Source organism: Nerophis ophidion, linkage group LG09 (assembly GCF_033978795.1).
Source record: "Nerophis ophidion isolate RoL-2023_Sa linkage group LG09, RoL_Noph_v1.0, whole genome shotgun sequence".
NCBI classification, from domain to species: Eukaryota; Metazoa; Chordata; class Actinopteri; order Syngnathiformes; family Syngnathidae; genus Nerophis; species Nerophis ophidion.
This window is the reverse complement of record NC_084619.1, coordinates 53,028,212-53,055,938: the sequence shown is the minus strand read 5'-3', so window position 1 is coordinate 53,055,938 and position 27,727 is coordinate 53,028,212. Positions and strand designations below refer to the sequence as shown.

The following is a 27,727-nucleotide window of genomic DNA, read 5'->3' as shown; positions in this document are numbered from 1 at the left end:
AAATGATCAAAACACAAAAATGTTACATACTATGAATGTGGGGCAGCACATTGGACCAGAGGTTAGTGCTTGTGCCTCAAAATAAGAAGGTCTTGGGTTCGATTCCCGGGCTTGGGGGTCTTTCTGTGTGGAGTTTGCATGTTCTCTCTATGACTGCATGGGTTCCCTCCCGGTACTCCGGCTTTCTCCCACCTCCAAAGACATGCACCTTGGGATAGGTTGATTGGCAACACTAAATTGGCTCTAGTGTGTGAATGTGAGTGTGAATGTTGTCTGTCTATCTGTGTTGGCCCTGTGATGAGTTGGCGACTTGTCCATGGTGTACCCCTTCTCTCCGCCTGAATGCAGCTGAGATAGGCTCCAGCACCCCCTGTGATCCCAAAAGGGACAAGCGGTAGAAAAGGGATGGATATAGATTTTTTGATATATATATTTATTTATATATGTATATATTACTAGATAATATACATACTTACAGCATTGATATAAACCACTGATGGAAGTGTTTGGATGTTTTTTAGAGCGCCTTATAGCCGAGCGACTCTGATTGAATCCGATAGTAGCTGACTTTTGCCCGTGTTTATTTGAAATTAGAAGGCATTAAAAACAGAAACAAATTGTTCTTATCTTACAAATAGGGATTGTGAATGATAGGCATAATCCCCTCTAAAAGATGCAGTTCTTCTTTAAAGACTAATCCACATAATTCTAGTTTGTGACCATTCTATCTTTGGAGTAATTGACTTTTAATTCCAATGAGAAGTGTCCAATTTCGCAGCCCTAACAGTTTGTTAACCTAAAGTGAAACCTCATCAATCAGTGAAGAGGTAGCGGATGCTCAGGCAACCCCCATAAACACACACACACACACACACACACACACACACACACACACACACACACACACACACACACACACACACACGCCCCTATGCAGCTGAAAGGCCATTAGCTCCTCTTGGTCCTGAGGCCTCTAAAGGGAGGGGGCATTACTTCCTAATGAACAGCCTCCAGCTGTTATTAGTCTTGATATACGGTGTGTGTGTGTGTGTGTGTGTGTGTGTGCGCGCTTAACCAAACCTTTTAAGCCAAGTCAAAAACAGTTATTCATTTCCAAAAGCTTAAATGCCTAAACAACAACAGAAATAGCTCTTCCATTGTGTCTATTTTTCACTTTTATGTCAAACATGCAAATTATTCTGTTCTGTGGACTGTTTTTGTGCAACATGAAAAAAAGAAAAGAAAAAGTAAGGCCCTGCTAGAACACTAATTATTACACGGTTAAGCCAAAAGCACAATATACACATATATTTTGGCCAAATACTGTAATGCTATAGTATTTTTGTCACAAAGTGAACCACTGGAACTTCAGAACAGTCAATTCAAGTCTGTTCACATCAACAGACTTAAAAGAATAGTGTTTATATTTGTTTGAATTTCAAATCAATTATTCTAAGAACACATGATGGAAATTGCATTAATCCGTACCAAAGTTAACTTGTACTAACATTATAAATAGATAGGCAGTGTATTACCCAACAACAGTGTATCACGATGCAATTGCAAAAAGATGCGATACAAGGAACCCTATCAATAGTAAAATGGAAAAACAATCAAACATGAGCACCACATTGCCAAAGAACACGATGCACTGAAATTACGATGACTTGCCCTTTCTCTTTGGATTCTGGGTTGTACTTGGGATATGAGTCGGATTACTTCTGTGACACAGCTCTGAACTGGAACAACCTTTTGCGAAACAGCGGCGCCTATCAAAATAATTTGAGATCAATTTAATCGGTGCAATGCGCCCTAAACTAGTACAATTTTGAAATTTAACATGCCTTTAAAAAGAAAAACGTTTAGATGAGAAATATTGGACGAAAAACAGCACAAAAGAATGTACTGCCAACATCTACAGTAGTTCTGTGAAGTATTGTAATAAAGGTTTTACCTTCTGCGGTCAAACCGTCCAACACACCATATTTCAATGGATAAATGACCTCTGTTTGGATATAGTTTTAACATCTTCCACTGCTAGTAGACCCATTTTGCTTCAGTATGGTTAATACTTGTCATGCCTGTAAATCAGTTTTATGTTTGATCATGTTTATGTTTTGTTTTTGGACTCTTGTTTCCCGTTTTGCACTTCCTGGTTTTGTTTGTTTCCATAGTTACTCATTAGTTTCCACCTGGTCTCCAAGTCACGCCCCTGTCCTCAGTCTCACACCTGTTAGTTATCATCATCACAGTCATTATTTATACCAGTGGTTCTCAAAGGGGGGTACGCGTACCCCTGGGGGTACTTGAAGGTATGCCAAGGGGTACGTGAGATTTTTTTCTAAATATTCTAAAAATAACAACAATTCAAAAATCCTTTATAACTATATTTATTGAATAATACTTCAACAAAATATGAATGTAAGTTCATAAACTGTGGAAAAAAAATACATCAATGCAATATTCAGTGTTGACAGCTAGATTTTTTGTGGACATTGCCCATAAATATTGATGTTAAAGATTTCTTTTTTTGTGAAGAAATGTTTAGAATGACGTTCATGAATCCAGATGGATCTCTATTACAATCCCCAAAGAGGGCACTTTAAGTTGATGATTACTTCTATGTGTAGAAATCTTTACTTATAATTGAATCACTTGTTTATTTTTCAACAAGTTTTTAGTTATTTTTATATCTTTTTTTCCAAATAGTTCAAGAAAGACCACTACAAATGAGCAATATTTTGCACTGTTATACAATTTAATAAATCAGAAACTGATGACATAGTGCTGTATTTTACTTATTTATCTCTTTTTTTTCAACCAAAAATGCTTTGCTCTGATTAGGGGATACTTGAACTAAAAAATTTTTCACAGGGGTTACATCACTGAAAAAAGGTTGAGAACCACTGATTTATACCATTCTGTTTCTGTCCTCGTCCTGGGAACTTTGCTTGCTTACTTACGATGACCACGCACCTACCTTGCTTTGCCACGCTGAATCTTGATTTGACCACGCCACGAAAGATCTTGTTTATATTTATGCCTCTGTGCAAGTTTTTGTTTTGTTTTGTACCATTGATGGTATTTTTTGTTTTATTTGTATATAGTCATGCCATTGTGCTGTTTTGTTTGGAGTTTAGTATAGATTACGATCCGCCACTGAGCGCGCCCTTTGTTTTACCTTTTTGTATTTAGTTTGTAAATAAATTAATCATGTGCTCGCATTCACGCCTGGCTTGTTCCAAATATTTTCTGCATCGGAGAAGCAAAACAAGTCAAAGTCCTGACAAGACTAACAGTATTCCACTCCAACTGTTTCACAAAGTTAGCTAGCTACACGCTCCGTCATGTTTTTTTTGATGATTTACATTATCCACTGCTTCTTCTTCTCAGCACTGTCATTCACACTTGTTTCCTTTATTCCCACAATTAATAAAACAAAGTTTTGTCCATCTCTCACTATAAGCTAATGTTAGCGAGTAAGGCTGGAGGTTTAGGTCAGATCTTACGGGGTTCACTGTGGAATTTGCTACACCAACAAGTGGTGAGAAAGCCTGTAATCCAAAGTTTTGCAAAAATTATAATAGAATAGAAAGTTCTTTATTGATTCCTGGGGGAAATTCAGCACCACAGTTCGCTCACAATAAACAATAATAATAAATAATATATGACATAATTAGCCCAGAATCACTGGGAAAAAAAAAATCACGCAATTTTCAGTTGAATCACCACCTTTGAACTGTTAACGTTCCATGTGTCAGCTGTAATTCCAGATGTATACCTGAATCTGGAAAATAAATCCAAATATTGATCTAAATATTTCAGCTTTTTATAAATGACTCGTACATCATTGTGTCTCCTATTTAACATCAGCATAGCCATAGTAGAAGTACAGTGGGGCAAAAAAGTATTTAGTCAGCCACCGATTGTGCAAGTTCCCCCACTTAAAATGATGACATATCGACGGATCAATCGTCCTGTCCCCTTAGCAGAAAAACAGCCCCAAACCATGATGTTCCCACCCCCATGCTTCACAGTAGGTAAGGTGTTCTTGGGATGCAACTCAGTATTCGTCTCCCTCCAAACACGACGAGTTGAGTTTATACCAAAAAGTTATATTCTGGTTTCATCTGACCACATGACATTCTCCCAATCCTCTGCTGTATCATCCGTGTATCCATTTTGGTATAAACTCAACTCGTCGTGTTTGGAGGAAGAAGAATACTGAGTTGCATCCCAAGAACACCACACCTACTGTGAAGCATGGGGGTGGAAACATCATGCTTTGGGGCTGTTTTCTGCTAAGGGGACAGGATGATTGATCCGTGTTAAGGAAAGAATGAATGGGGCCATGTATCGTGAGATTTTGAGCCAAAACCTCCTTCCATCAGTGAGAGCTTTGAATGGTTGACCAAATACTTATTTTCCACCATAATTTACAAATAAATGCTTTAAAATTCCTACAATCTGAATTCCTGGATTTTTTTTTCACATTCTGTCTCTCACATTTGAAGTGTACCTATGATTAAAATTACAGACCTCTGTCATCATTTTAAGTGGGAGAACTTGCACAATAAGTGGCTGACTAAATAATTTTTTGCCCCATTGTAATTAATGTTTGTGCCCATATTACAGCGGACATCATGTCAGTATGACGGTACATGCGCTAGTCATGATGGGGGCGGTATAGCTCGGTTGATAGAGTGACCGTGCCAGTAACTTAAGGGTTCCAGGTTCGATCCCCGCTTCCGCCATCCTGGTCACTGCCGTTGTGTCCTTGGGCAAGACACTTTACCCACCCGCTCCTAGTGCCACCCACACTGGTTTAAATATAACTTAGATATTGGGTTTCACTATGTAAAGCGCTTTGAGTCACTAGAGAAAAGCGCTATATAAAATATAATTCAGTAATTCACATAATGGGAAATGTGGTCTTCTTCTGGCAAAACACCACCCCTTTGGTCCACAGGTGCTGCCAAAATTAACCCAAACTGAAAGTTTTTAGGTGGGGCTTTAACTCAGGAGCACTATATATGAAACACTTTAAAGGCCTACTGAAACCCACTACTACCGACCACGCAGTCTGATAGTTTATATATCAATGATGAAATCTTAACATTGCAACACATGCCTATACGGCCTTTTTAGTTTACTAAATTGCAATTTTAAATTTCCCGCGAAGTGTCCTTTTGAAAACATCGCGGTATGATGACTCGTGCGTTTGACGTCACCGGTTGTAGCGGACATTTTTTTCCAGACCGATCCAAGCTATAAGTAGTCTGCTTTAATAGCATAATTACACAGTATTCTGGACATCTGTGTTGCTGAATCTTTTGCAATTTGTTCAATTAATAATGGAGAAGTCAAAGCAGAAAGATGTAGGTGGGAAGCGGTGTATTGCAGCTGCCTTTAGCAACACAAACACAGCCGGTGTTTCCTTGTTTAAAATTCCTGAAGGTGAAGCTTTACTCTGGAAAAGAGCGGTCAAACGAACATGGTTCCCGACCACATGTCAACCGGTAGGTTTCGGTGAGAAAATTGTGGTAATAAGTCGGCTCTTACTGTGGTTATGAGCGGAGCTTGTGTCCTCCTGCAGCTGCGTGGCTTCCCTCAAGAGACACTGGCGGTCTCCACACCCCTCCGACTTTCAGGTACCATATAATCTCACTAAAACACTAGTAACACAATAGGCAGATAAGGGATTTTCCAGAATTATCCTAGTAAATGTGTCTAATAACATCTGAATTGTTCCCACTGCCCCCTTTCTCGAGTCCTTCACTCCCACTATCCTCATCCAGCAATATTTCATCCTCGCTCAAATTAATGGGGAAATTGTCGCTTTCTCGGTCTGAATCCCTCTCGCTGCTGGTGGCCATGATTGTAAACAATGTGAGGACGTGAGGAGCTCCACAACCCGTGACGTTACGCGCACATCATCTGCTACTTCCGGTACAGGCAAGGCTTTTTTATTAGCGACCAAAAATTAACTTTATCGTCGATGTTCTCTACTAAATCCTTTCAGCAAAAATATGGCAATATCGCAAAATGATCAAGTATGACACATAGAATGGACCTTTAAATAATAAAATCTCATTTCAGTAGGCCTTTAACCAAGGAAACAAAAATAAATAAATCAATTTGTGCTGATTTTTATTTTTCATCAAAATGAGGAAGTCAGGATTATTAGCTACAATGAGCACATTTTGCAGTGCACAGCTTTTCGAAGCGGGGTTTGAAGCAACATACTGCATGATACTGATAAAGCGTTGTCCCCTGGGGTCACATGCGCCCACTCTGGCATAGCACACCCCACTATTTCAAAAGAACCCTCATAAATAAGGCTCAGAAATCTTGATAATAACTTCTACTTTTATGACATTATTTAACAAAACCTCTTAATTATCTCACTTTGTGTGTTGGTATTATTATCATTACTATTATGTTCTATCATGCTCTGTGTACTAATATTGCTATTTATTTTCTACCTGTCTGGCAGCAGGCTGGAAGCTGGACTCGTATTCGGAGGAGTTGAGGAGCCACAGCGGCGACACGATCTCCACGACGCGGACGGCTTGATCCAGTAAGTTGAAGAGCCCCGCCGAGAGCGGCAGGTGTGACACGGTGTCGTTCGGAAAGGTGACGTCCTCCGGGATGTTCTCCACCAGAACAACTCTGAGGAGTGTGTGAGAAAAATGTCAAGTGTGAAGAAAGACAGGGTGAAGAAAAACTAATGTAAAGGCCAAAGAAGTCCTGTCAAAAGTAGGTCATGTGCCAAGTTGTCTCTCTCAGCAATGTCCTCTTAATGAGAACCATCAGTGTAATCCCACCTGGCGTGATTATCACACCTTGTTGTGTGCATGCGGAGGCTACTTGCAGGTGGTCGTGCACACATCAGCAGCGTTGACGTGATTACACTATGCCAGGAGGGACTGACGCACATACGGGCTTGTGTTTTTTTTGTGAGTTGTTAAGATAACACAAGTGCTAAATCCATTTCTAATTCTACCCCGGAAGATCACTTTAGAATGAAGACAAAGTCAACAATGGCGTCTCTCAGATGAGGACATATACTGTAAGTTGTGCCGCACTGTGATTTAAAGGCCTACTGAAATGAGATTTTCTTATTTAAATGGGGATAGCAAGTCCATTCTATGTGTCATACTTGATCATTTCGCGATATTGCCATATTTTTGCTGAAAGGATTTAGTAGAGAACATCCACGATAAAGGTCGCAACTTTTGGTCGCTAACAGAAAAGCCCTGCCTGTACCGGAAGTCGCAGACGATAACGTCGCAAGTGTGGGGGCTCCTCACATATTCACATTGTTTTTAATGGGAACCTCCAAAAAAACTAGCTATTCGGACCGAGAAAACGACAATTTCCCCATTAATTTGAGCGAGCATGAAATATTCGTGTTTGAGGATATTGATAGCGACGGACTAGAAAAAAAAAAAAACAAGTAAAAAAAAACGCGATTGCATTGGGACGGATTCAGATTATTTAGACACATTTACTAGGATAATTCTGGGAAATCCCTTATCTTTCTATTGTGTTGCTAGTGTTTTAGTGAGTTTAACAGTACCTGATAGTCGGAGGTGTGTGTCCACGAGTGTCTTGACGCCAGTGTCTGAGGGAAGTCGACGGCAGCTTTATGGACGGCGCAAGCTCAGCTAATCTCCAGTAAGAAGCGACTTTTTACCACAATTTTCTCACCGAAACCTGCTGGTTGACATTCGGTCGAGAGCCATGTTCGCTTGACTGCTGTGATCCATAGTAAAGTTTCACCTCCGGGAATTATAAACAAGGAATCACGGTGTGTTTGTGTGGCTAAAGGCTAAAGCTTCCCAACACCATCTTTCTACTTTGACTTCTCCAATATTAATTGAAAAAATTGCAAAAGATTCAGACACAGAGATCCAAAATACTGTGTAATTATGCGGTTCAGATGACTTTTAGCTGTGTGTGTGTGCAGCGCTAATATTTCCTAACAGTCCGTGACGTCACGCGTACACGTCATCATTACGCGACGTTTTCAAGAAGAAACTCCCGGGAAATTTAAAATTGCAATTTAGTAAACTAAAAAGGCCGTATTGGCATGTGTTGCAATATTAATATTTCATCATTGATATATAAACTATCAGACTGCATGGTGGGTAGTAGTGGGTTTCAGTAGGCCTTTAAGCTGTGGATAGTCATGTCTTTTGGGCGCACATACTTCAATGAGATATGCAGATTAATATGGCGGTCCAGCAGGAGGAACAAAATGATGATACAGTACAGTAGACGCTAATTGAGATCACAGAGGCAAATGAGGATGAGTTGTAATGAAAGCAAAAGCCACAACACCATAAATATATAACACTTTTTTTTCAGTCAACACAAAATATATAAGACAGCGGCTGCAGTGTAAACATATTCATGTCCATGTCACCAAGTCCTACGTCCATTTCACTCCAGTCCTGTGGTTGTCACTAATGGGAATTACAAAAGCATTGATAATTGACAAACTAAAAAAAAAACACACAACCAAACCTGGAAGCTGCACACAAACGAACAAATCTGAAACACTTAAAAAAACATGGGTATTGACGGAGATAGATATCTACATATATCTATATTTTAGAGTTATTTCTTTATATTCATAGTCATATTTTAAAACAGCTAGTGTTCTTCCATTTGTTCTCTTTCTGTTTGCCCGCAAGTAAACTGTGTGTTAGCCTTGAAGCTTTGGAATGTAAGAATTTGGAGTACTCCCTAAATATCTTATCTTTAGTTGAACATAGAACCTGTATGTCCCATCTGGGGAGGGTGGGGGCTGGTTGCGTATTCAAGAAGTAGTGTCTTCCCGTTTGAATGTTAGATCAATTTGGGCAATGCGCTTTAAAGGTTGTTGTATCTAGATTGGTCTCCCAAAGCTTTAGTAATAAAATATCAGGATAAGCTACTCATTGTCTGGGATTCATTGAGAATCAGCTTATGTGTCTTCGAGAGAACTTGGGAGAGACCGGCAGTTTAAATTCCCAGCAGAGGAACGCCTGGTCCAACGCAACAGTATACACCAACCACCACAACGTAACCCTTGCAGTAGTTGGTTATACATTTATATGAGCCTAGGGATATAATGAAAATTTCATATCCTGGTTTTCGTGACCAAAATGATCACAGTTATCATTATTATCGCGGTATTGTTGCGTGTGTTTAAAAAGTACTTATACCCGCACTGAAAGCTCTTGCGCAAGTTATTAAAAACAAACAAAAAAAACACTCAAATAAATAGACACAGTGCTGGAAAAGCCACTACTAAGCATGTTTTGTGTTTCTTATGCATCACTGATAAATTTTAGTTTTAGTATTTTGACTCTTATTTTATGGTTTTAAAAATTGGTTTGCACTGCAGCACTTTAAGATTTATTTAAAAGAGAAATGTGTCACAAATACAATTCTTTTATTAATATTTATTATTTATGGCGGGAGTTTAGGCGTCCTACTCTGTTCGGCAGTCCTTGAACGCCCCGTAAAGACACCTCTGTTCATTCCTGTTAGTATAGAACAGGGGTCACCAACCTTTTTGAAACCAAGAGCTACTTCTTGGGTACTGATTATGCGAAGGACTACCAGTTTGATACACACTTAAATAAATTGCCCGAAATAGCCAATTTTCTCAATTTACATTTAATAAATAAATCTATATATATTAAAAAATGGGTATTTCTGTCTGTCATTCCGTCGTATATTTTTTTCCTTTTACGGAAGGTTTTTTGCAGAGAATAAACAGTGAAAAAAACACTTAATTGAACGATTTAAAAGAGGAGAAAACACACAAAAAATTTAAATTTAATTTTGAAACATAGCTTATCTTCAATTTCGACTCTTTAAAATTCAAAATTCAAACAAAAAAATTAAGAGAAAAACTAGCTAATTCGAATCTTTTAGAAAAAATTCTAAAAAGAATTTATGGAACATCATTAGTAATTTTTCCTGATTAAGATTAATTTTAGAATTTTGATGACATGTTTTAAATAGGTAAAAATACAATCTGCACTTTGTTAGAATATATAACAAATTGGACCAAGCTATATTTCTAACAAAGACAAATCATTATTTCTTCTAGATTTTCCAGAACAAAAATTTTAAAAGAAATTCTAAACACTTTAAAATAAGATTTAAATTTGATTCTACAGATTTTCTAGATTTGCCAGAATATTTTTTTTTAATTTTAATCATAATAAGTATGAAGAAATATTTCACAAATATTCTTCATCAAAAAAACAGAAGCTACAATGAGGAATTAAATTAAAATGTATTTATTTTTCTTTATAATAAAAAAAAGAATACTTGAACATTGATTAAAATTGTCAGGAAAGAAGAGGAAGGAATTTAAAAGGTAAAAAGGTATATGTGTTTAAAAATCTTAAAATCATTTTTAAGGTTGTATTTTTTCTCTAAAATTGTCTTTCTGAAAGTTATAAGAAGCAAAGTAAAAAAAATAAATGAATTTATTTAAACAAGTGAAGACCAAGTCTTTAAAATATTTTCGTGGATTTTCAAATTCTATTTGAGTATTGTCTCTCTTAGAATTAAAATTGTCGAGCAAAGCGAGACCAGCTTGCTAGTAAATAAATACAATTTAATAAAATAGAGGCAGCTCACTGGTAAGTGCTGCTCTTTGAGCTATTTTTAGAACAGGCCAGCGGGCGACTCATCTGGTCCTTACGGGCTACCTGGTGCCCGCGGGCACTGCGTTGGTGACCCCTGGTATAGAACGATCACTCCGTTCTAAGAGAGCACAGCTTGTAGGTTCAATGTACACAATTTAATATCTTATTGCTCAGACAGTAATGTGTTTGTATAAGTTTAGATTGGGGTATGTTGTTTCTTAATGGGGAAATTGTTTTCATGTTAGCATTTAAGTTAGCAAACTGCCGCAGTCAATCGGTGAGTTAAGTTAAGTTAAAGTTAAAGTACCAATGATTGTCACACAAGTGCAGTTATCAATCACTTTTCTTTGATCATTTCAATTTAAAACTGTGATACTAATCTTTGAGAGTTTTACCGCGGTTATCATTAATACCGTTTATTGTTATACATCCCTAATGTGAGCACAAGTGTGTTAGCAGCCAGCCAGCGCTCATTGAAGGGCACATTGGCCTCAGTGTGATCATCATTTCCTGGCATCACTTTGTCAGTGCACACTTTTGAAATTCCTGGCAGAGGCAAAGCTCAGTCAGATTCTGGTAAGTGGCCAAAGGTCAGATGGCATACGATGACTACATGCTGAATTCTCCAGTCTGCAGCAGAGATCTTTACCATCCTAAAGGGTTTGATTTCTTCGGGTGATCTTCCTATGAACACAAATGCAACTACTAAAGTGACCCTATCCTGTAACGATAGGAATTCCTCCTCTCTTAAGGGAGACGGTTCTTTCAGCTCAGTCCTTGCTTAAATTGATTTATTACCAAATTATGTTCAAAATGAATTTCTAAAGTAACACTATCTTTCTTAAAATGCTTTGTCAACACCAACCAAAAAACTAATGATAACATCTAAAAACAAATATAATTTAGACAAAAAGGTCTCTTTCTGCTTTTATGTCTTATTTGTACATTTTCAACTCAATTCAGTAGAACTACGCAACATTATATATACATTATAATGTGAAAAACAAAAATGAACAGCACAACAGGTCAGTTTTTGTAGTCTTTAGCAGTGTTTGAAAAATTACTTTTAAATGTAATCAATTATAGTTACTTGTTACTTTCCCAAAAATAGTAATTGAGGTACTAATATAATTACCTTTTAATAAATATAATTAATTACCAAGGAAGTAATTATTGCGCACATGCAGTTAAGAAGTTTCATGAGTCCGGAATATGTGTATGTGCCTTTAAAAGGCGGTGTGTCAGGCTTGCCCCTGACAGTTTGTCTATGTTTGTTTTTTCCTCTGCATTTGTCTGTTTCCTGTGTTTAGTATTTCCTGTCTTTTAGTTCCTGTCAAGTGCTCTTAATTTTTCAGCTTCCTGTCTTGTTCCCTGAGTGCTGTGTTCCTTCTCAGTGTGTTTAGTATTTCCTGTCCTTAGTTCCTGTCTAGTGCTCTTATTTTGTCAGCTTCCTGTCTTGTTCCCTGAGTGCTGTGTTCCCCTTCATCTGCGGCTGATTGGCATCTGGCCACACCTGTTGCCAATCAGCCGGCTCCTATTTGTACCTCCTTTGTCTTGTGTCAGTTGCTGGATTATTGTATTGTCATTTGTATTGTCGTTGCTTCATGTCACTCTTGTCGTGCTACCTGTCGTTTTGTTACAGCTATTACCTGTCGTGCTACATCTTATCCTGGTCGTCGTAGCAGTAAGCTGTTTTTGTTAGCCATAGCTATTTCCAGTTTTTCTGTTTGTGATCCTCTAGCTTCCATGCTAAAGTTCATTTTTGTTTCTTGTTAGCTTCTATGCTAAAGGCCTTTAGTTTTTTATCCGCCCACGTGCGCGCTTTTGGTTGGAACCCTTTGTTTGGTTTTGTCTTAGTATTTATATTAAAATCTTGTTTGCTCACTCCATGCCTGCCTCCATCTCTGCATCATGGGGTTCGACACCAAATAACCCTGACACGGTGCCTATTGCTAAGTGACTTGTGACACATGACATCAACGTCCAGACAGAGCGGCTATAGTTTAGCTGTGTTCGTTACTGTAGCTTTGACTCACAGTTTGTGAGCAGTTACGGCAGCTTTGTTGAGTCTTTTCACTGGATCGTGTTACCTCTGGCTCATAAAAAAGTAATGTTCGTTGATGGCTGTAGTCTCCTAGTCCACAAACGAGGTATTGTAGGATTGCTAGTTTGTCACTTCAATAGGGCTCTGAATGTGGGTTCCACACGATTTGATTGGTTTCTTGGAGGTGACTATCCAATTCAAAATCGATTCTCAATTCAAAATGATTTCCATTCAAAATATATATATTTTTAATAACATTGGGTGCCAGTTCCATGATTAACTACATTCCTTCATAAAATAGATGAACAGCTATGATCAATTTATATCTTACCTAAAAGAAAACTGGTTTTGTTTATTAAGTGTTTGGGTATAATTTTATTAAAGTCAAATACAAATAGGGCAACAAGAGAAGAATGTAACACTTCTCTTTTCTGAAGTGAATCCGTACAGCAGATATGGGTATCTACATCAACAATATGATTTGCCTAAGTGGCTGCACAGGACATGACCCCATTCATTCTTTTCTTAACACGGATCAATCGTCCTGTCCCCTTAGCAGAAAAACAGCCCCAAAGCATGATGATTCCACCCCCATGCTTCACAGTAGGTGTGGTGTTCTTGGGATGCAACTCAGTATTCTTCTTCCTCCAAACACGACGAGTTGAGTTTATACCAAAATGGATACATGGATGATACAGCAGAGGATTGGGAGAATGTCATGTGGTCAGATGAAACCAAAATACAACTTTTTGGTATAAACTCAACTCGTCGTGTTTGGAGGAAGAAGAATACTAAGTTGCATCCCAAGAACACCATACCTACTATAAAGCATGTAGGTGGAAACATCATGCTTTGTGGTGTTTTTCTGCTAAGGGGACTGGACGATTGATTTGTGTTAAGAAAAGAATGAATGGGGCCATGTATCGTGAGATTTTGAGCCAAAACCTCCTTCCATCAGTGAGAGCTTTGAATGGTTGACCAAATACGTATTTTCCACCATAACTTACAAAGAAATTCTTTAAAATTCCTACAAAGTGAGTTCCTTGATTTTTTTTCCACATTCTGTCTCTCACAGTTGAAGTGTACCTATGATGAAAATTACAGACCTCTGTCATCATTTTAAGTGGGAGAACTTGCACAATCGGTGGCTGACTAAATACTTTTTTGCCCCACTGTACATTATGCACTACTGGTAAAAGTGGCAGCGTTAGTAATGCTGTTATTATACAAAACTTGTCTTTAGTGAAGTTTGCCATTCAGAAATATGAAACACCTCAGCTTTTCTTTCTTTTGCCCATTGTGACACTTACAGCACCACATAATTTGACATAGGCGTGTATGTGAACAATGCGTCGCTAATATCATGCTCATTTCAGGGGCTTTTAGCATGATTTTGGACCCTACTCAGTGGCCTAAGTGGTTAGAGTGTCCGCCCTGAGATCGGTAGGTTGTGAGTCATACCAAAGACTATAAAAATGGGACCCATTGCCTCCCTGCTTGGCACTCAGCATTAAGGGTTGGAATTGGGGGTCAAATCACCATAAATGATTCCCGGGCGCGGCACCGCTGCTGCCCACTGCTCCCCTCCCTTCCCAGGGGGTGATCAAAGTGATGGGTCAAATGCAGAGGAAAAATTTCACCACACCTAGTGTTTGTGTGACAATCATTGGTACTTTAACTTTAACTAACTTAACCTATGGGGCACTGTTGTACGTTTCTTTTAACAACTCAAAATACCCCATATATCTCAAAGTTATGTTATCTCAGTTCGGCAGCCTCCTTCATGCCTACATTGTTGCAGTCAGTCAGGGGTGAGGCTCAGCCTGAAATGGTGAAAGCAGAGGAGCAGTAACACTGATCAAGGTCCAAAACTAGGTACCGTATTTTTCGTACTATAAGGCGCAGTTTTTTTCATAGTTTGGCCAGGGGTGCGACTTATACTCAGGAGCGACTTATGTGTGAAATTATTAACACATTACCGTAAAATATCTAATAATATTATTTAGCTCATTCACGTAAGGGACTAGAAGTATAAGATTTAATGGGATTTAGCAATTAGGAGTGACAGATTGTTTGGTAAACGTATTGTTGCGATCCGTGACTCGGATCTTCACATGTTTATTTTTCCATCTTTGTTTCATTCTCTTCTGACCCACTCACTTCCTGTTTAGTCCGTTACCATGGTTACACATTGCTTTCACCTGCTCCTCGTTTTTTACACACACCTGGTTTTCCTTGATTACTCCCTATATAAGCCTTCCTCTTTTCTTTGTTCAGTCTGGGTCCATAAATTTGCTCTCATGCAACAGGTGACGACCGCTACTTTTCTATGCTTATATTCACCCTAGCTTCTCAAGCTAAGCCACTTGTTTATTCCAGTTTACATACTGATGATTTGTTTTATCTTTTTTGTGCCTACGTGCCATTTTAGTTGTCTATTTGTACTTCCTAGTTTTCATACAAGCATTTTTAGTTTGCCTTTTTATTAGCTCCAGTGTTTCTGTTCAGAGCTCCTTTTGTTATTTAGAATACATTTTTATTATATCTTACCTCTTGCCGTGTTCTTGTCGACGCATCCACGGAGGGACAAACCCGGCATTACCATGCCAATCAGTCCTCACACGTATAGCATGTTCTATATGTTATAGTTATTTGAATGACTCTTACCATAATATGTTACGTTAACATACCAGGCACCTTCTCGGTTGGTTATCTTTGCGTCATATAACGTACACTTATTCAGCCTGTTGTTCACTATTCTTTTTTTATTTTCATTTGCCTTTCAAATGTCAATTCTTGGTGTTGGGTTTTATCAAATAAATTTCCCCCCAAAATGCAACTTATACTCCAGTGCGACTTATATATGTTTTTTTTCCTTCTTTATTATGCATTTTCGGCAGGTGCGACTTATACTCCGAAAAATACGGTATACATTAAAATTACATTGACCTCATGACATTTCCACTTCATGTAAAACAAGAACGCAAGTTTGAAAAGATGCAAATGGAGGCTAGGCCCCCTTTTAAATACATCAAAATAAGCCCCTAAAATTATGAGGTTTCTATTAACTGTTGTGTACTTTTTGTATCCTAAATTCCCATGAGAAAAGGTTAATCAAGGATGTCTTTGGCGTTTTAATGATTTCGTAGCAGCAGTAGCTACCTTGAACTTGCACTTGCCGCCAATGTACCAAAAAGCACATTAACCTCCTGCTGTCATGCAGCAAGGCAACGCAGCGGCAAATAGTTTTTGTCGGCGGACGTATTTGTGCGACAAAATGGAAAATCTGCACTCAGTGAAGATGTTTGCAAGGTGCTAAAAGCAAGATGGGAATTGTGAGCGAGGCGTGATCATGAACCTTTTCTCACGGCAGCTGCAGATCAATACTAACGTGCTCACGACCAGGCATCCGACACAAAGTCATTACTTTACTGTGTTGGCAAGTCACGCTGTGCCTGATAAATGACGGTCATACAGTAGTGGGCCCCGAAGGGAACCTTTGTTGTGCTGCACAGGAGCTGCACAGGACAAAGTCTTAATATGTGGAGGAGAGCATATTAGCGCAACACAAAACAAGAAAAAAGTCATATTTGTGTAAAATATTCTGTATAATAAGTCAATATTTAATAGATTCCAGTGCATTTGTTTTTGTAGAAATTATACTAAAGAAGCTCTTAATTAAGACTATATATGTACATATGTATGTAAAGTATTACACATACTAAGTATAGCATAGCTCAGGGGTCACCAACCTTTTTGAAAAACCAAGAGCTACTTCTTGGGTACTGATTAATGCAAAGGGCTACCAGTTGGATACACACTTAAATAAATTGCCAGAAATAGCCAATTTGCTCAATTTACCTTTAATTAATAAATCTATATGTATAAAAAGATGGGTATTTTTGTCTGTCATTCCATTGTACATTTTTTCCCCTTTTACGCAAGGTTTTTTGTTGAGAATAAGTGATGAAAAAAACACTGAATTGAACAGTTTAAAAGAAGAGAAAACACGAAAAAAATGAAAATGTAATTTTGAAACATAGTTTATCTTCAATTTCGACTCTTTAAAAATCAAAATTCAACTGAAAAATATGAAGAGAAAAACTAGCTAATTCGAATCATTTTGAAAAATTTGAAAAAAGAATTTATGGCGCATCACTAGTAATTTTTCCTGATTAAGATTAATTTTTGAATTGTGATGACATGTTTTAAATAGGTTAAAATCCAATCTGCACTTTCTTAGACTATATAACAAATTGGACCAAGTTATATTTCTAACGAAGACAAATCATTATTCTTTCTAGATTTTCCAGAACAAAAATTTGAAAAGAAATTCAAAAGACTTTGAAATAAGATTTAAATTTCATTCTACAGATTTTCCAGTTTTGCCAGAATATTTTTTGGGAATTGTAATCATAATAAGGTTGAAGAAATATTTCACAAATATTCTTCGTCGAAAAAACAGAAGCTAAAACGAAGAATCAAGTAAAAATGTATTTATTATTCTTTATAATAAAAAAATACATTTACTTGAACATTGATTTAAAGTGTCAGGAAAGAAGAGGAAGGAATTTAAAAGGTAAAAAGGTATATGTGTTTAAAAATCCTAAAATCATTTTTAAGGTTGTATTTTCTCTAAAATTGTCTTTCTGAAAGTTATAAGAAGCAAAGTAAATAAATGAATTTATTAAAACAAGTGAAGACAAAGTCTTTAAAATATTTTCTTGGATTTTCAAATTCCATTTGAGTTTTGTCTCACTTAGAATTAAAAATGTCGAGCAAAGCGAGACCAGCTTGTTAGTAAATAAATAAAATTTAAAAAATAGAGGCAGCTCACTGGTAAGTGCTGCTATTTGAGCTATTTTTAGAACAGGCTAGAGGGCGACTCATCTGGTCCTTACGGGCTACCTGGTGCCCGCGGGCTCCGCGTTGGTGACCCTTGGCATAGCTGTATGCTTAGCTTTTTCACTTGAAGCATTGGTGCAACTAAATGAAAAAAAATAATAGGACAGAACATTTTTTGTGGCACAGACAAAAATTAGGAGCAATTTGAAATGTCTAAAATATCCCCATTTCATTATTAACACTCAAATGTACACATGTGCACTCATTCATATAACACGTTGCCATCATAAAGCCCACTGCAACGCTCAATTAAACATCCCTAAACTGTGCTTTCACTAACACGAGTGTAGGGCTTCGCGATATGGACCGAAACCCACATCCCGATATAGGTTGGCCCCTAAACTAAACCCATAAATGGAAATATCCGTTAACGTAACCCAATATCTCCACCATGCCTTGATTTTAAACTTCTATAAAAAATAAACAAAAACAGGTACAAACAGAAATCCAGACTTAAGAGGTGTTTTGGGATAAGAAAAAAGAAAAAGCCTTGAAACTAATCGAAAAGTAAAATATAATGTCCAATTCTCTTTAAAACAAACGTTTAACTATGCTCAATTATTTAGCTAACAAGAACACACAAGAACAAAATGTGAAATAGCTTTAGAGCAGGGGTCTCAGACACGCGGCCCGCGGGCCAATTGCGGCCCGCAAGCCGTTATTTTGCGGCAACCACCTTAATGTGAAAGTTTAATGTTAGTGCGGCCCACAAGTTTTATATGAATGGCGCTTGACAGCGTTGTGTGCGCAGCTGATGGAATCTACCAATCACGGTGTGGTGTATGGCTCTCGAGGGCTGAACATTGACGTCACTTGTGGGATGCAAACAGAGAAACGTTTTGCCGCTTTTCCAATAGACCCGTACACGCTGTCCCTCTCTGTCTCCCTTTGTGTTCGTCTCTCTGTTGGTCTCTCCCCCAGCGCCGCTGTAAACAGTCCAGGCCGGGGAGATGAGTGGACCGGTAGCTTCCAAAGCACTCCGCCGAAGGACCGGGCAACAATACAAAACTGTGGTGCACTGGACCCCAGCACTGATACTACGAAGGAGAGTCGCTGGGTGAATCGGACATGTAACACGTTAGTCGGGATGATAGCCCGTTCGGGGTTTAATTGTGCTACCGTAACTGTAAACTCCACTGTGAGCAATCCCCCCTTTCCCGTTGGCCCCAGACAAAGACGATTTTTGTTATTGGCTCCAAAATGGCTCTTTCAACGTTCTGGGTTGCCTACCCCTGCGTTAGTGAAAAAGGGACAAATGAGTGAAAGCGACAGAAACGTTGCCATGGAGACAAGGGTTTCCTTACGCGCCTGGCTGCAGTCACACCGCGACACCTGTCCGTCAGTAATACCAGTCCCTGATAACCTAGGCCAATTCAAACTATTATTTGTTTTTTTTATTGTTTAATTTGCATTGCCTCACACCATGAACACTACATATATTTCTACATGACGCCGGATAACACTCTGGGAGCCGTCACTTTTTGCTCTCGCTATCCCTGTACTATTATCCACCGACCGCCGTGTTGCTGCAGGGAGGAAAAGCGGAACGACACACATCGCGGAAAAAACATTATTCTCCGTGCCTCGGCTAAATACAAATATATTCCACAACCCCAAACATGTCTTTTACAAAGCCTGCAGTGAAGACAGAGGTTTGTGATGAGCAAAGACAATTCCAGGAAAAGTGGGAGATGCAATATTTCTTTTTTGAGCACAGAGAAAAGTTGCGGTGCACAATTCTCATTTTGTTCATTTATATTTTAATTTTATTTTGTGTTAAAAATAAAAATAAATAAATCATTTTTTATTTTTTTTAAGAAATCTTTTCTTGCGGCCCGGCCTCACCCAGATTCTGCATCCAGTGATCCCCAAATAAATTGAGTTTGAGAACCCTGCTTTAGAGGACATGTTTAAACGTCAGCAGAATCTTAAAAATAATTGACCTTTAACAATGGTGTTTTTTTAGGTAAACATTATTTCATGACATCCACACAAATATGTTCTCCAAGAACACCAACCTCCCAACTGCTTCATGATGCTGTGTGACAAGCGGTGTTCTGAAAATTACTTCTTAAAAAAGTCATTTATTTTAATTACTCCTTACTTTAACAAAAAATAAGTAATTGAATTACTCATGGAATTCATCTTAAATACATGTCATTAATTAATAGGAAATGTAATTCATTCGTTACTTAAAAAAACACCTTAATGCATTTGAGATAACTTTCATATAAAGTATATACACTATATTGCCAAAAGTATTTGGCCACCCATCCAAATGATCCAAATCAGGCGTTCTAATCACTTGGCCCGGCCACAGGTGTATAAAATCAAGCACTTAGGCATGAAAAATGTTTTGCCAAACATTTGTGAAAGAATGGGCCGCTCTCAGGAGCTCAGTGATTTCCAGCGTGGACTTGTCATAAGATGCCACCTGTGCAACAAATCCAGTCTTGAAATTTCCTCGCTCCTAAAATTTCCAAAGTCAACTGTGGGCTTTATTTTAAGAAAATGGAAGAGTTTGGGAACAATAGCAGCTCAGCCACCAAGTTAAAGTTAAAATACCAATGATTGTCACACACACACACACACACACACACACACACACACACTAGGTGTGGCGAAATTATTCTCTGCATTTGACCCATCACCCTATATCACCCCCTGGGAGGTGAGGGGAGCAGTGAGCAGCAGCGGTGGCCATGCTCGGGAATCATTTTTGGTGATTTAACTCCCAATTCCAACCTTTGATGGTGAGTGCCAAGCAGGGAGGTAATGAGTCCCATTTTTATAGACTTTGGTATGACTCGGCCGGGGTGTGAACTCACAACCTACCGATCTCATGGCGGACACTCTAACCCAGGGGTGTCAAACTCAATTTACTTGGGGGCCACTGGATGCAGAGTATGGGTGAGGCTGGGCCGCAAGAAAAGATTTCTTAAAAAAAAAAAAAAAAAAACGTTATTATTATTTTCAACACAAAATAAAATCAAAATATAAATAAACAAAATGAGAATTGTGCACCGCAACTTTCTCTGTGCAAATAAGACACGTCGGGGTGCCCCTGTGCTCAACAAAGAAATATTGCATCTCCCACTTTTCCTGGAATTGTCTTTGCTCATCATGTACCTCTGTCTTCACTGCAGGCTTTGTAAAAGACATGTTTGGGCTTGTGGAATATATTTGTATTTAGCCGAAGCACGGAGAATAATGTTTTTTCCGCGATGTGTGTCGCTCCGCTTTTCCTCCCTGCAGCAACACGGCGGTCGGTGGATAATAGCCGGGAAAGTACAGGGATAGCGAGCGCAAAAAAGTGACGGCCCCTGGAGTGTTATCCGGCGTCATATAGAAATATATGTAGTGTTCATCGTGTGAGGCAATGCAAATTAAACAATAAAAAAAAACAAATAATAGTTTGAATTGGCCTAGGTTTTGGGGGACTTTTGTTACTGACGGACAGGTGTCGTGGTGTGACTGCAGCCAGGCACGTAAGAAAACCCTTGTTTCCATGGCAACGTTTCTGTCACTTTCACTCATTTGTCGCTTTTCCACTAACGCAGGGGTAGGCAACCCAGAACGTTGAAAGAGCCATTTTGGAGCCAATAACAAAAATCGTCTCTGTCTAGGGCCAACGGGAAAGGGGGGATTGCTCGCAGTGGAGTTTACAGTTACGGTAGCACAATTAAACCCCGAACGGGCTATCATCACGACTAACGTGTTACATGTCCGATTCACCCAGCGACTCTCCTTCGGAGTATCAGTGCTGGGGTCCAGTGCACCACAGTTTTGTATTGTTGCTCGGTCCTTAGGCGGAGTGCTTTGGAAGCTACCGGTCCACTCGTCTCCCCGGCCCGGACTGTTTACAGTGGCGCTAGGGGAGGGACCAAGAGAGAGACGAACAAACAGAGAGAGAAAGAAGGATAGCGTGTACGGGTCTATTGGAAAAGCGGCAAAACTTTTCTCTGTTTGCATCCCACAAGTGACGTCAATGTTCAGCCCTCGAGAGCCATATACCACACCGTGATTGGTAGATTCCGTCAGCTGCGCACACAACGCTGTCAAGCACCATTCATATAAAACTTGCGTGCCGAACTAACATTAAACTTTCATATTAAGGTGGGGGCCGCAAAATAACATCTCGCGGGCCGCATGTCTGAGACCCCTGCTCTAACCATTAGGCCACTGAGTAGGTTGTGGTAGGCCACGTAAACTGACAGAGAGGAGTCAGCGGTTGCTGAAGCGCATAGCGCAAAGAGGTTGCCGACTTTCTGCACAGTCAGTTGCTACAGAGCTCCAAACTTCACGTGATCTTCCAATTAGCCCACGCATAGTACACAGAGAGCTTCATGGAATGGGTTCACATGGCCGTACAGCTGCATCTAAGCCATACATCACCAAGTCCAATGCAAAGCGACGGAGGCAGTGGTGTAAAACAAATGCTCTGGACTCTAGAGCAGTGGAGACGCGTTCTGTGGAGTGATGCATCACGCTTTTCCATCTGATGGACGAGTCTGGGCTTGGAGGTTGCCAGGAGAATGCTACAGTACATTTTGAACTGACCCTCATAGTTACTAGTGCACAGTGCAATTTGTGTCAACCGACCCGTTCCTTCAACTAAGACCTTGTTTCTTTCGCGTTGGAAGACTGGGTGTGTGTGCTCGGGGCTCCAGCACCACTCCCCTATGTGCATGGCGCAGGAAAGAGGGGCACACACAGCTTTCAGCGCGCACAGAGTGACCAGTCACACTTCAGCGTCATTTGGTCATATTTATGGTTTAAATTTATTTCAAACATGCTATAAAAATGGGCAAAACATTTACTCTATCCATCCATCCATCCATCCATCCATCCATCCATCCATCTATTTTCTCCCACTTATTCCCTTCGGGGTCGCGGGCGGTGCTGGAGCCTATCTCAGGTACAATCGGGCGGAAAGCGGGGTACACCCTGGACAAGTCGTCACCTCATCTAGTTTAATCAAATTTAAATGGATTTATTTTATGAACAAAATGCAAATTAAAGGGTTAATATCTGTATGTGCTACTTTTTTTTCAGTACCCCGCACAGCTTATATTTAATAATTATTTTTGGAAATTATCTGTATTTTATTTTGTTTTAAGTGATTATAATTCATATTAATTTTATTAGACATACGTATGCCATAATGCTACAACACATAATACATAATCAAATAAAAATCGATTTCTCAGAAAAATAATAAATAATAGTAATTTAATAAAAACATGCTTATTGCCATATTATGTTATTTGTTTTGATGTATCCTGTACATACCACACTACAGTATCTGTGATCAACTTCCAGTGTATCGATCCCCCGCCCTGGAGTGGCTCATGCAGAGCAACATATTGTGTTTAGTGCATTTCATATGATGGATTACAAGTACGTTTAGGTGTTTATAGTAAGTGCAAATAAGCCTCGGTGCATCTGGTTCATTAAAAATGTGTCAAACTCACACTAATCCATCACCTCAAGCGCCTCTATCGTTCGCAGCTTTACACCTTGCTCTCCACTCAAAGTTATGGCAAAGAAACTATCATGTACGGCTATTAGGGATGTTTTGATCAGGGTTTTATGCTGCCAATTGGGATAATTCACAAGTGATAGAGTTGATATCAATACCAAAACTGATAACATGTATTAACAGTAAATTTCTCAGTGTATTCATGGTGAGTGCTTTTGACAGTTTAACAATATCTTTTTTTTTTTCACAAAAAAATAAAAAAGACAGTTTAACAATATCAACACAATATTTAAACGTGTGCCTTATTTTCTTAAATAATTGATTAAAACAAAGTCAGTGGTACACAATAATTAAACAAAAGCAAATATATATCTATTACTCAGTTAAATCCTTTTGTTTTTACCCTCAAAGTCCTCCAGTGTCCAGAGAATAATTCTCTGAGTTTTTAAACATTAACAAAAACAAAAAAATATTTTGAAAATATAAAAATATCACTCTAGAATCGATCATATACTAGTACTACCCTTTGTATTGACAACACCAATTTATGGCTTGATCATTCCTCTTCTTACTTGTTGTGTACTGATTGTTACAATGCAGACACACCAGCAGTTGTTATGTTATCCTCTCTCTACATTCTTATTACTCTACATGTTAATTTTATTTTAAAGGCCTACGGAAATCAGATTTTGTTATTTAAACGGGGATGGCAGGTCCATTCTATGTGTCATACTTGATCATTTCGCGATATTGCCATATTTTTGCTGAGAGGATTTAGTAGAGAACATCCACGATAAAGTTCGCAACTTTTGCTTGCTAACAGAAAAGCCTTGCCTCTACCGGAAGTAGCAGACGATGACGTCACAAAAACAGCTATTCGGACCGAGAAAACGACAATTTCCCCATTAATCTGAGCGAGGATGAAAGATTTGTGTTTGAGGATATTGATAGCGACGGACTAGAAAAAAAAAAAAACGCGATTGCATTGGGACGGATTCAGATGTTTTTAGACACATTTACTAGGATAATTCTGGGAAATCCTTTATCTTTCTATTGTGCTGCTAGTGTTTTAGTGAGTTTAACAGTACCTGATAGTCGGAGGTGTGTTGACGCTCAGTGTCTCAGGGAAGTCGACGGCAGTTTTATGGGCGGCGCAAGCTCAGCTGATCTCCGGTAAGAAGTGACTTTTTACCACAATTTTCTCACCGAAACCTGCTGGTTGACATTCGGTCGGGATCTATGCTCGCTGTGATCCATAGTAAAGTTTCACCTGCGTGAATTTTAAACAAGGAATCACCTTGCAAAGGATTCAGCAACACAGATCTCCAAAATACTGTGTAATTATGCGGTTAAAGCAGATGACTTTTAGCTGTGTGTGTGTGCAGCGCTCATATTTCCCAACAGTCCGTGACGTCATGCGTACACGTTATCACTACACGACGTTTTCAAGAAGAAAGTCCCGGGAAATTTAAAATTACAATTTAGTAAACTAAAAAGGCCGTATTGGCATGTGTTGCAATGTTAATATTTCATCATTGATGTATAAACTATCAGACTGCGTGGTGGGTAGTAGTGGGTTTCAGTAGGCCTTTGATAACTGCTTACATTCTGCTGCAACACACTTCTATTTGAACTATTCACTTTACACTCATTATTCCAGCAGTTCTCAAACTTTTGTCACTAAACACCACCTTAGAAAAAGCTTGGCTTACCAAGTACCACCTTAAAAATACTGTAGCGTAGTAGGCCTATCTATTCAATAAAAACATGGCAGAAGTGTTATTTAATATTATATATAAGTATACATTGTATTTTAAGCCACTTTAACATCACACACAAATTGAAAATAGGGAAATTAAACACTCTACCTAAATAAGTAATGTATTGCATATAAAAGTTAAAGTACCACTAGATAGAAGCCGTGTACATGTGGTACACTTTGTTGTTTAAAGCTTGCTTAGCGGTAAACATGTTCAGCATTGTCCTCCAGTGATAATTGTACTCAAGACAGTGTTTCTCAACCATTGCTGGGCAGCGAGTTTCCCCTGGAGGGCCGCCAAAAATATCTGTTAGCGGTGTAATAAACTTTGCCACCCCTTATGGCAGTGATGACCATATCAAACAAACAGAAGAAGTCTGGAGATAAAGCCATAGAGAAGTTTTTTTCAGCGCAAAAATTTTGTCAAAAATGGTGAAGCTTTATTTTCATTTGCACTTAAATGTTTTGGACAGTTTATTTAAAAAAAAATATGATTATTTATTTAAAATTTATTTTACCACTACGTTATTGTATCTTAATTTATTTTTCATCAGTTTTTATGAGTCCCTTCTTTCGTAATATATATCATTCGTGTTTATTTTGTAATCAGCCTGACCTAAACCTTAAAAATAATCTTTGTGATTAACATATGCTTTCATATCATTTGACAAAGTTTATCCTTCTAAACTGTTAGTAGGTTAGGTATAATTATTGAATATGATTTGAATGAAGAGTAAGATTAGTAATTAAGTGTTAATATTTCTCTGTAGTGGAAAAGTTGGGCCCAGAGGTCAAAAACATTAAGAACCCTGATTTAAGATTAGAGGTGGGGTAAATAATACATTTTTAAATGGATCACAATTCAGACATGGACAATTATAAAATAATTAGTACATGTCAATAATCGATTATTTATTTATTTATTGTGAATAAAGTAATGCAGACCAGAGATCCAACCAGCTCCTTTATTTTAGGGCACTAATGTACCAGTTTTGCATTCATTTAATAAAAGTGATAGAAATGTATTTTTACAAATGCAATGTTTTTAAATCTTGCAAGTACCGTATTTTTCGGACTATGAGTCACATTTTTTTTCATAATTTGGCCAGGGGTGCGACTTATACTCTTGAGCGACTTATGTGTGAAATTATCAACACATTACCGTAAAATATCAAATAATATTATTTAGCTCATTCACGTAAGAGACTACATCAGTGGTTCTTAACCTTGTTGGAGGTACAAAGGTATATTTTACGAACAGAAAGTTACAGGATTGTGCACATGATCTCATGTTTACATCTCATTGTGCAACATGTGAATGTTTTAGTGGGAACTATCGGAAAGGGGTACAAATTATTTCCAAAGCAGGAACCCCACCCAGACATACAATACAAGTACACAGCTAATGAAAAAAAAAATTTTATATAAGAAAAAAATGCCATGGAAATGACTGCTGTCATTTGATTATAATAATAAAACATTTAACTTGGTATGCTGCTCACATGTCTGAATTAGAGGGAACATTGTTTGGAGGTATCCGTATGTGGAGGGAGGTGTGGCCAGCGCGCCTGCAGCAGCAAAGGTCACCGCCTCTGTCTATGGTGCGGAGGACGAGCACAATCGCATGAGGGCGGGGCATGTGCTGACGGCGAGACACAGCTCACAGTGAGCGGCCGAAAGCAGGGGGGAGAGAGGATACGGACGTGACTGAAAAGTCACGTTCTGCGGGAGAAAGACTTTGAGAAAATCTATGAGCATTAAAATTGTTGTTAAAAACTGCACGCCTGGCTGCTGTGAAGCGTATGTCAGTGGGACCGGTAGGAAGCAACGCCCATTCTATAAAATGCAGATAAGAAGAAGTTTTTATTTACACGATGAGTCGGGTGTGTGCCGAACCCCTGAGGCCGTAGGGTTCGATCAAACCCAGGTTAAGAACCACTGGACTAGATGTATAATATTTAATGGGATTTAGCAATTAGGAGTGAAAGATTGTTTGGTAAACGTATAGCATGTTCTCTATGTTATAGTTATTTGAATGACTCTTACCATAATATTTTACATTAACATACCAGGCAGCTTCTCAATTGGTTAATTATGCGTCATATAACGTACACTTATTCAGCCTGTTGTTCACTATTCTTTAATTATTTTAAATTGCCTTTCAAATGTCTATTCTTGGTGTTGGGTTTTGTCAAATAAATTTCCCCCAAAAATGCGATTTATTCTCCAGTGCGACTTATACATGTGTTTTTCCTTCTTTATTATGCATGTTCGGCAGGTGCGACTTATACTCCGGAGCGACTTATACTCCGAAAAATACGGTAATAAACGCTTATTTTGTGAAACCAACAGAAATGTAAAACTACATCAATAAACATTTATTAAAAATGCATCAATAATCAATTTTTAATGGAATCTAGCTTCTGAATTGTAATTGATTCGCCAGCTTTCCAAATATTACCACACCTACTTAAGATACGAAAGAAAAATGCATCTTATTTGCTGGAATGGAGGTGATTATTATTAGCTTAGGAGACTGGTGTTCTGTCGAATTTTGCTGTTTCCTCGAAAAAAGCTACCAGTAGCGTAAAACGGTGATTAAAATAAAATATAAGCTCCCATTGTTAGCGTCAATGTGAACTTAGTCATGCTATGTTTGTCTACATGCTTACTGACCATTAATATACAATTTAAACTACTCACTTGTACACGAGGCATACGAAACAGCTGTTTTGATGGGTATTTTGCTTGAGGCAAATATTTACAAAATATTTACGGTTGTGCACATGCGTCCGTATAACGGGATCCAGCCAGGATAGCTCTGCCAGGTGTATGTTCGTAAACCTCACTACCTGACAACTTCCAAGTTGCTGGGTTAG

At 38.5% G+C, this 27,727-nt stretch overlaps 1 protein-coding gene across 2 annotated transcripts in view; it reads right to left on the bottom strand.

Moving 5' to 3' along the window:
• The window catches only part of LOC133559452 (inactive phospholipase D5-like), a 136,988-nt gene that overhangs the window by 13,779 nt on the left and 95,482 nt on the right, over positions 1-27,727 (bottom strand). For both annotated transcript variants that reach the window (XM_061911215.1, XM_061911216.1), the window contains exon 3: positions 6,486-6,672. In XM_061911215.1, the coding sequence (XP_061767199.1) occupies positions 6,486-6,672 (187 nt within the window). The remainder of the gene's footprint in view (positions 1-6,485; positions 6,673-27,727) is intronic.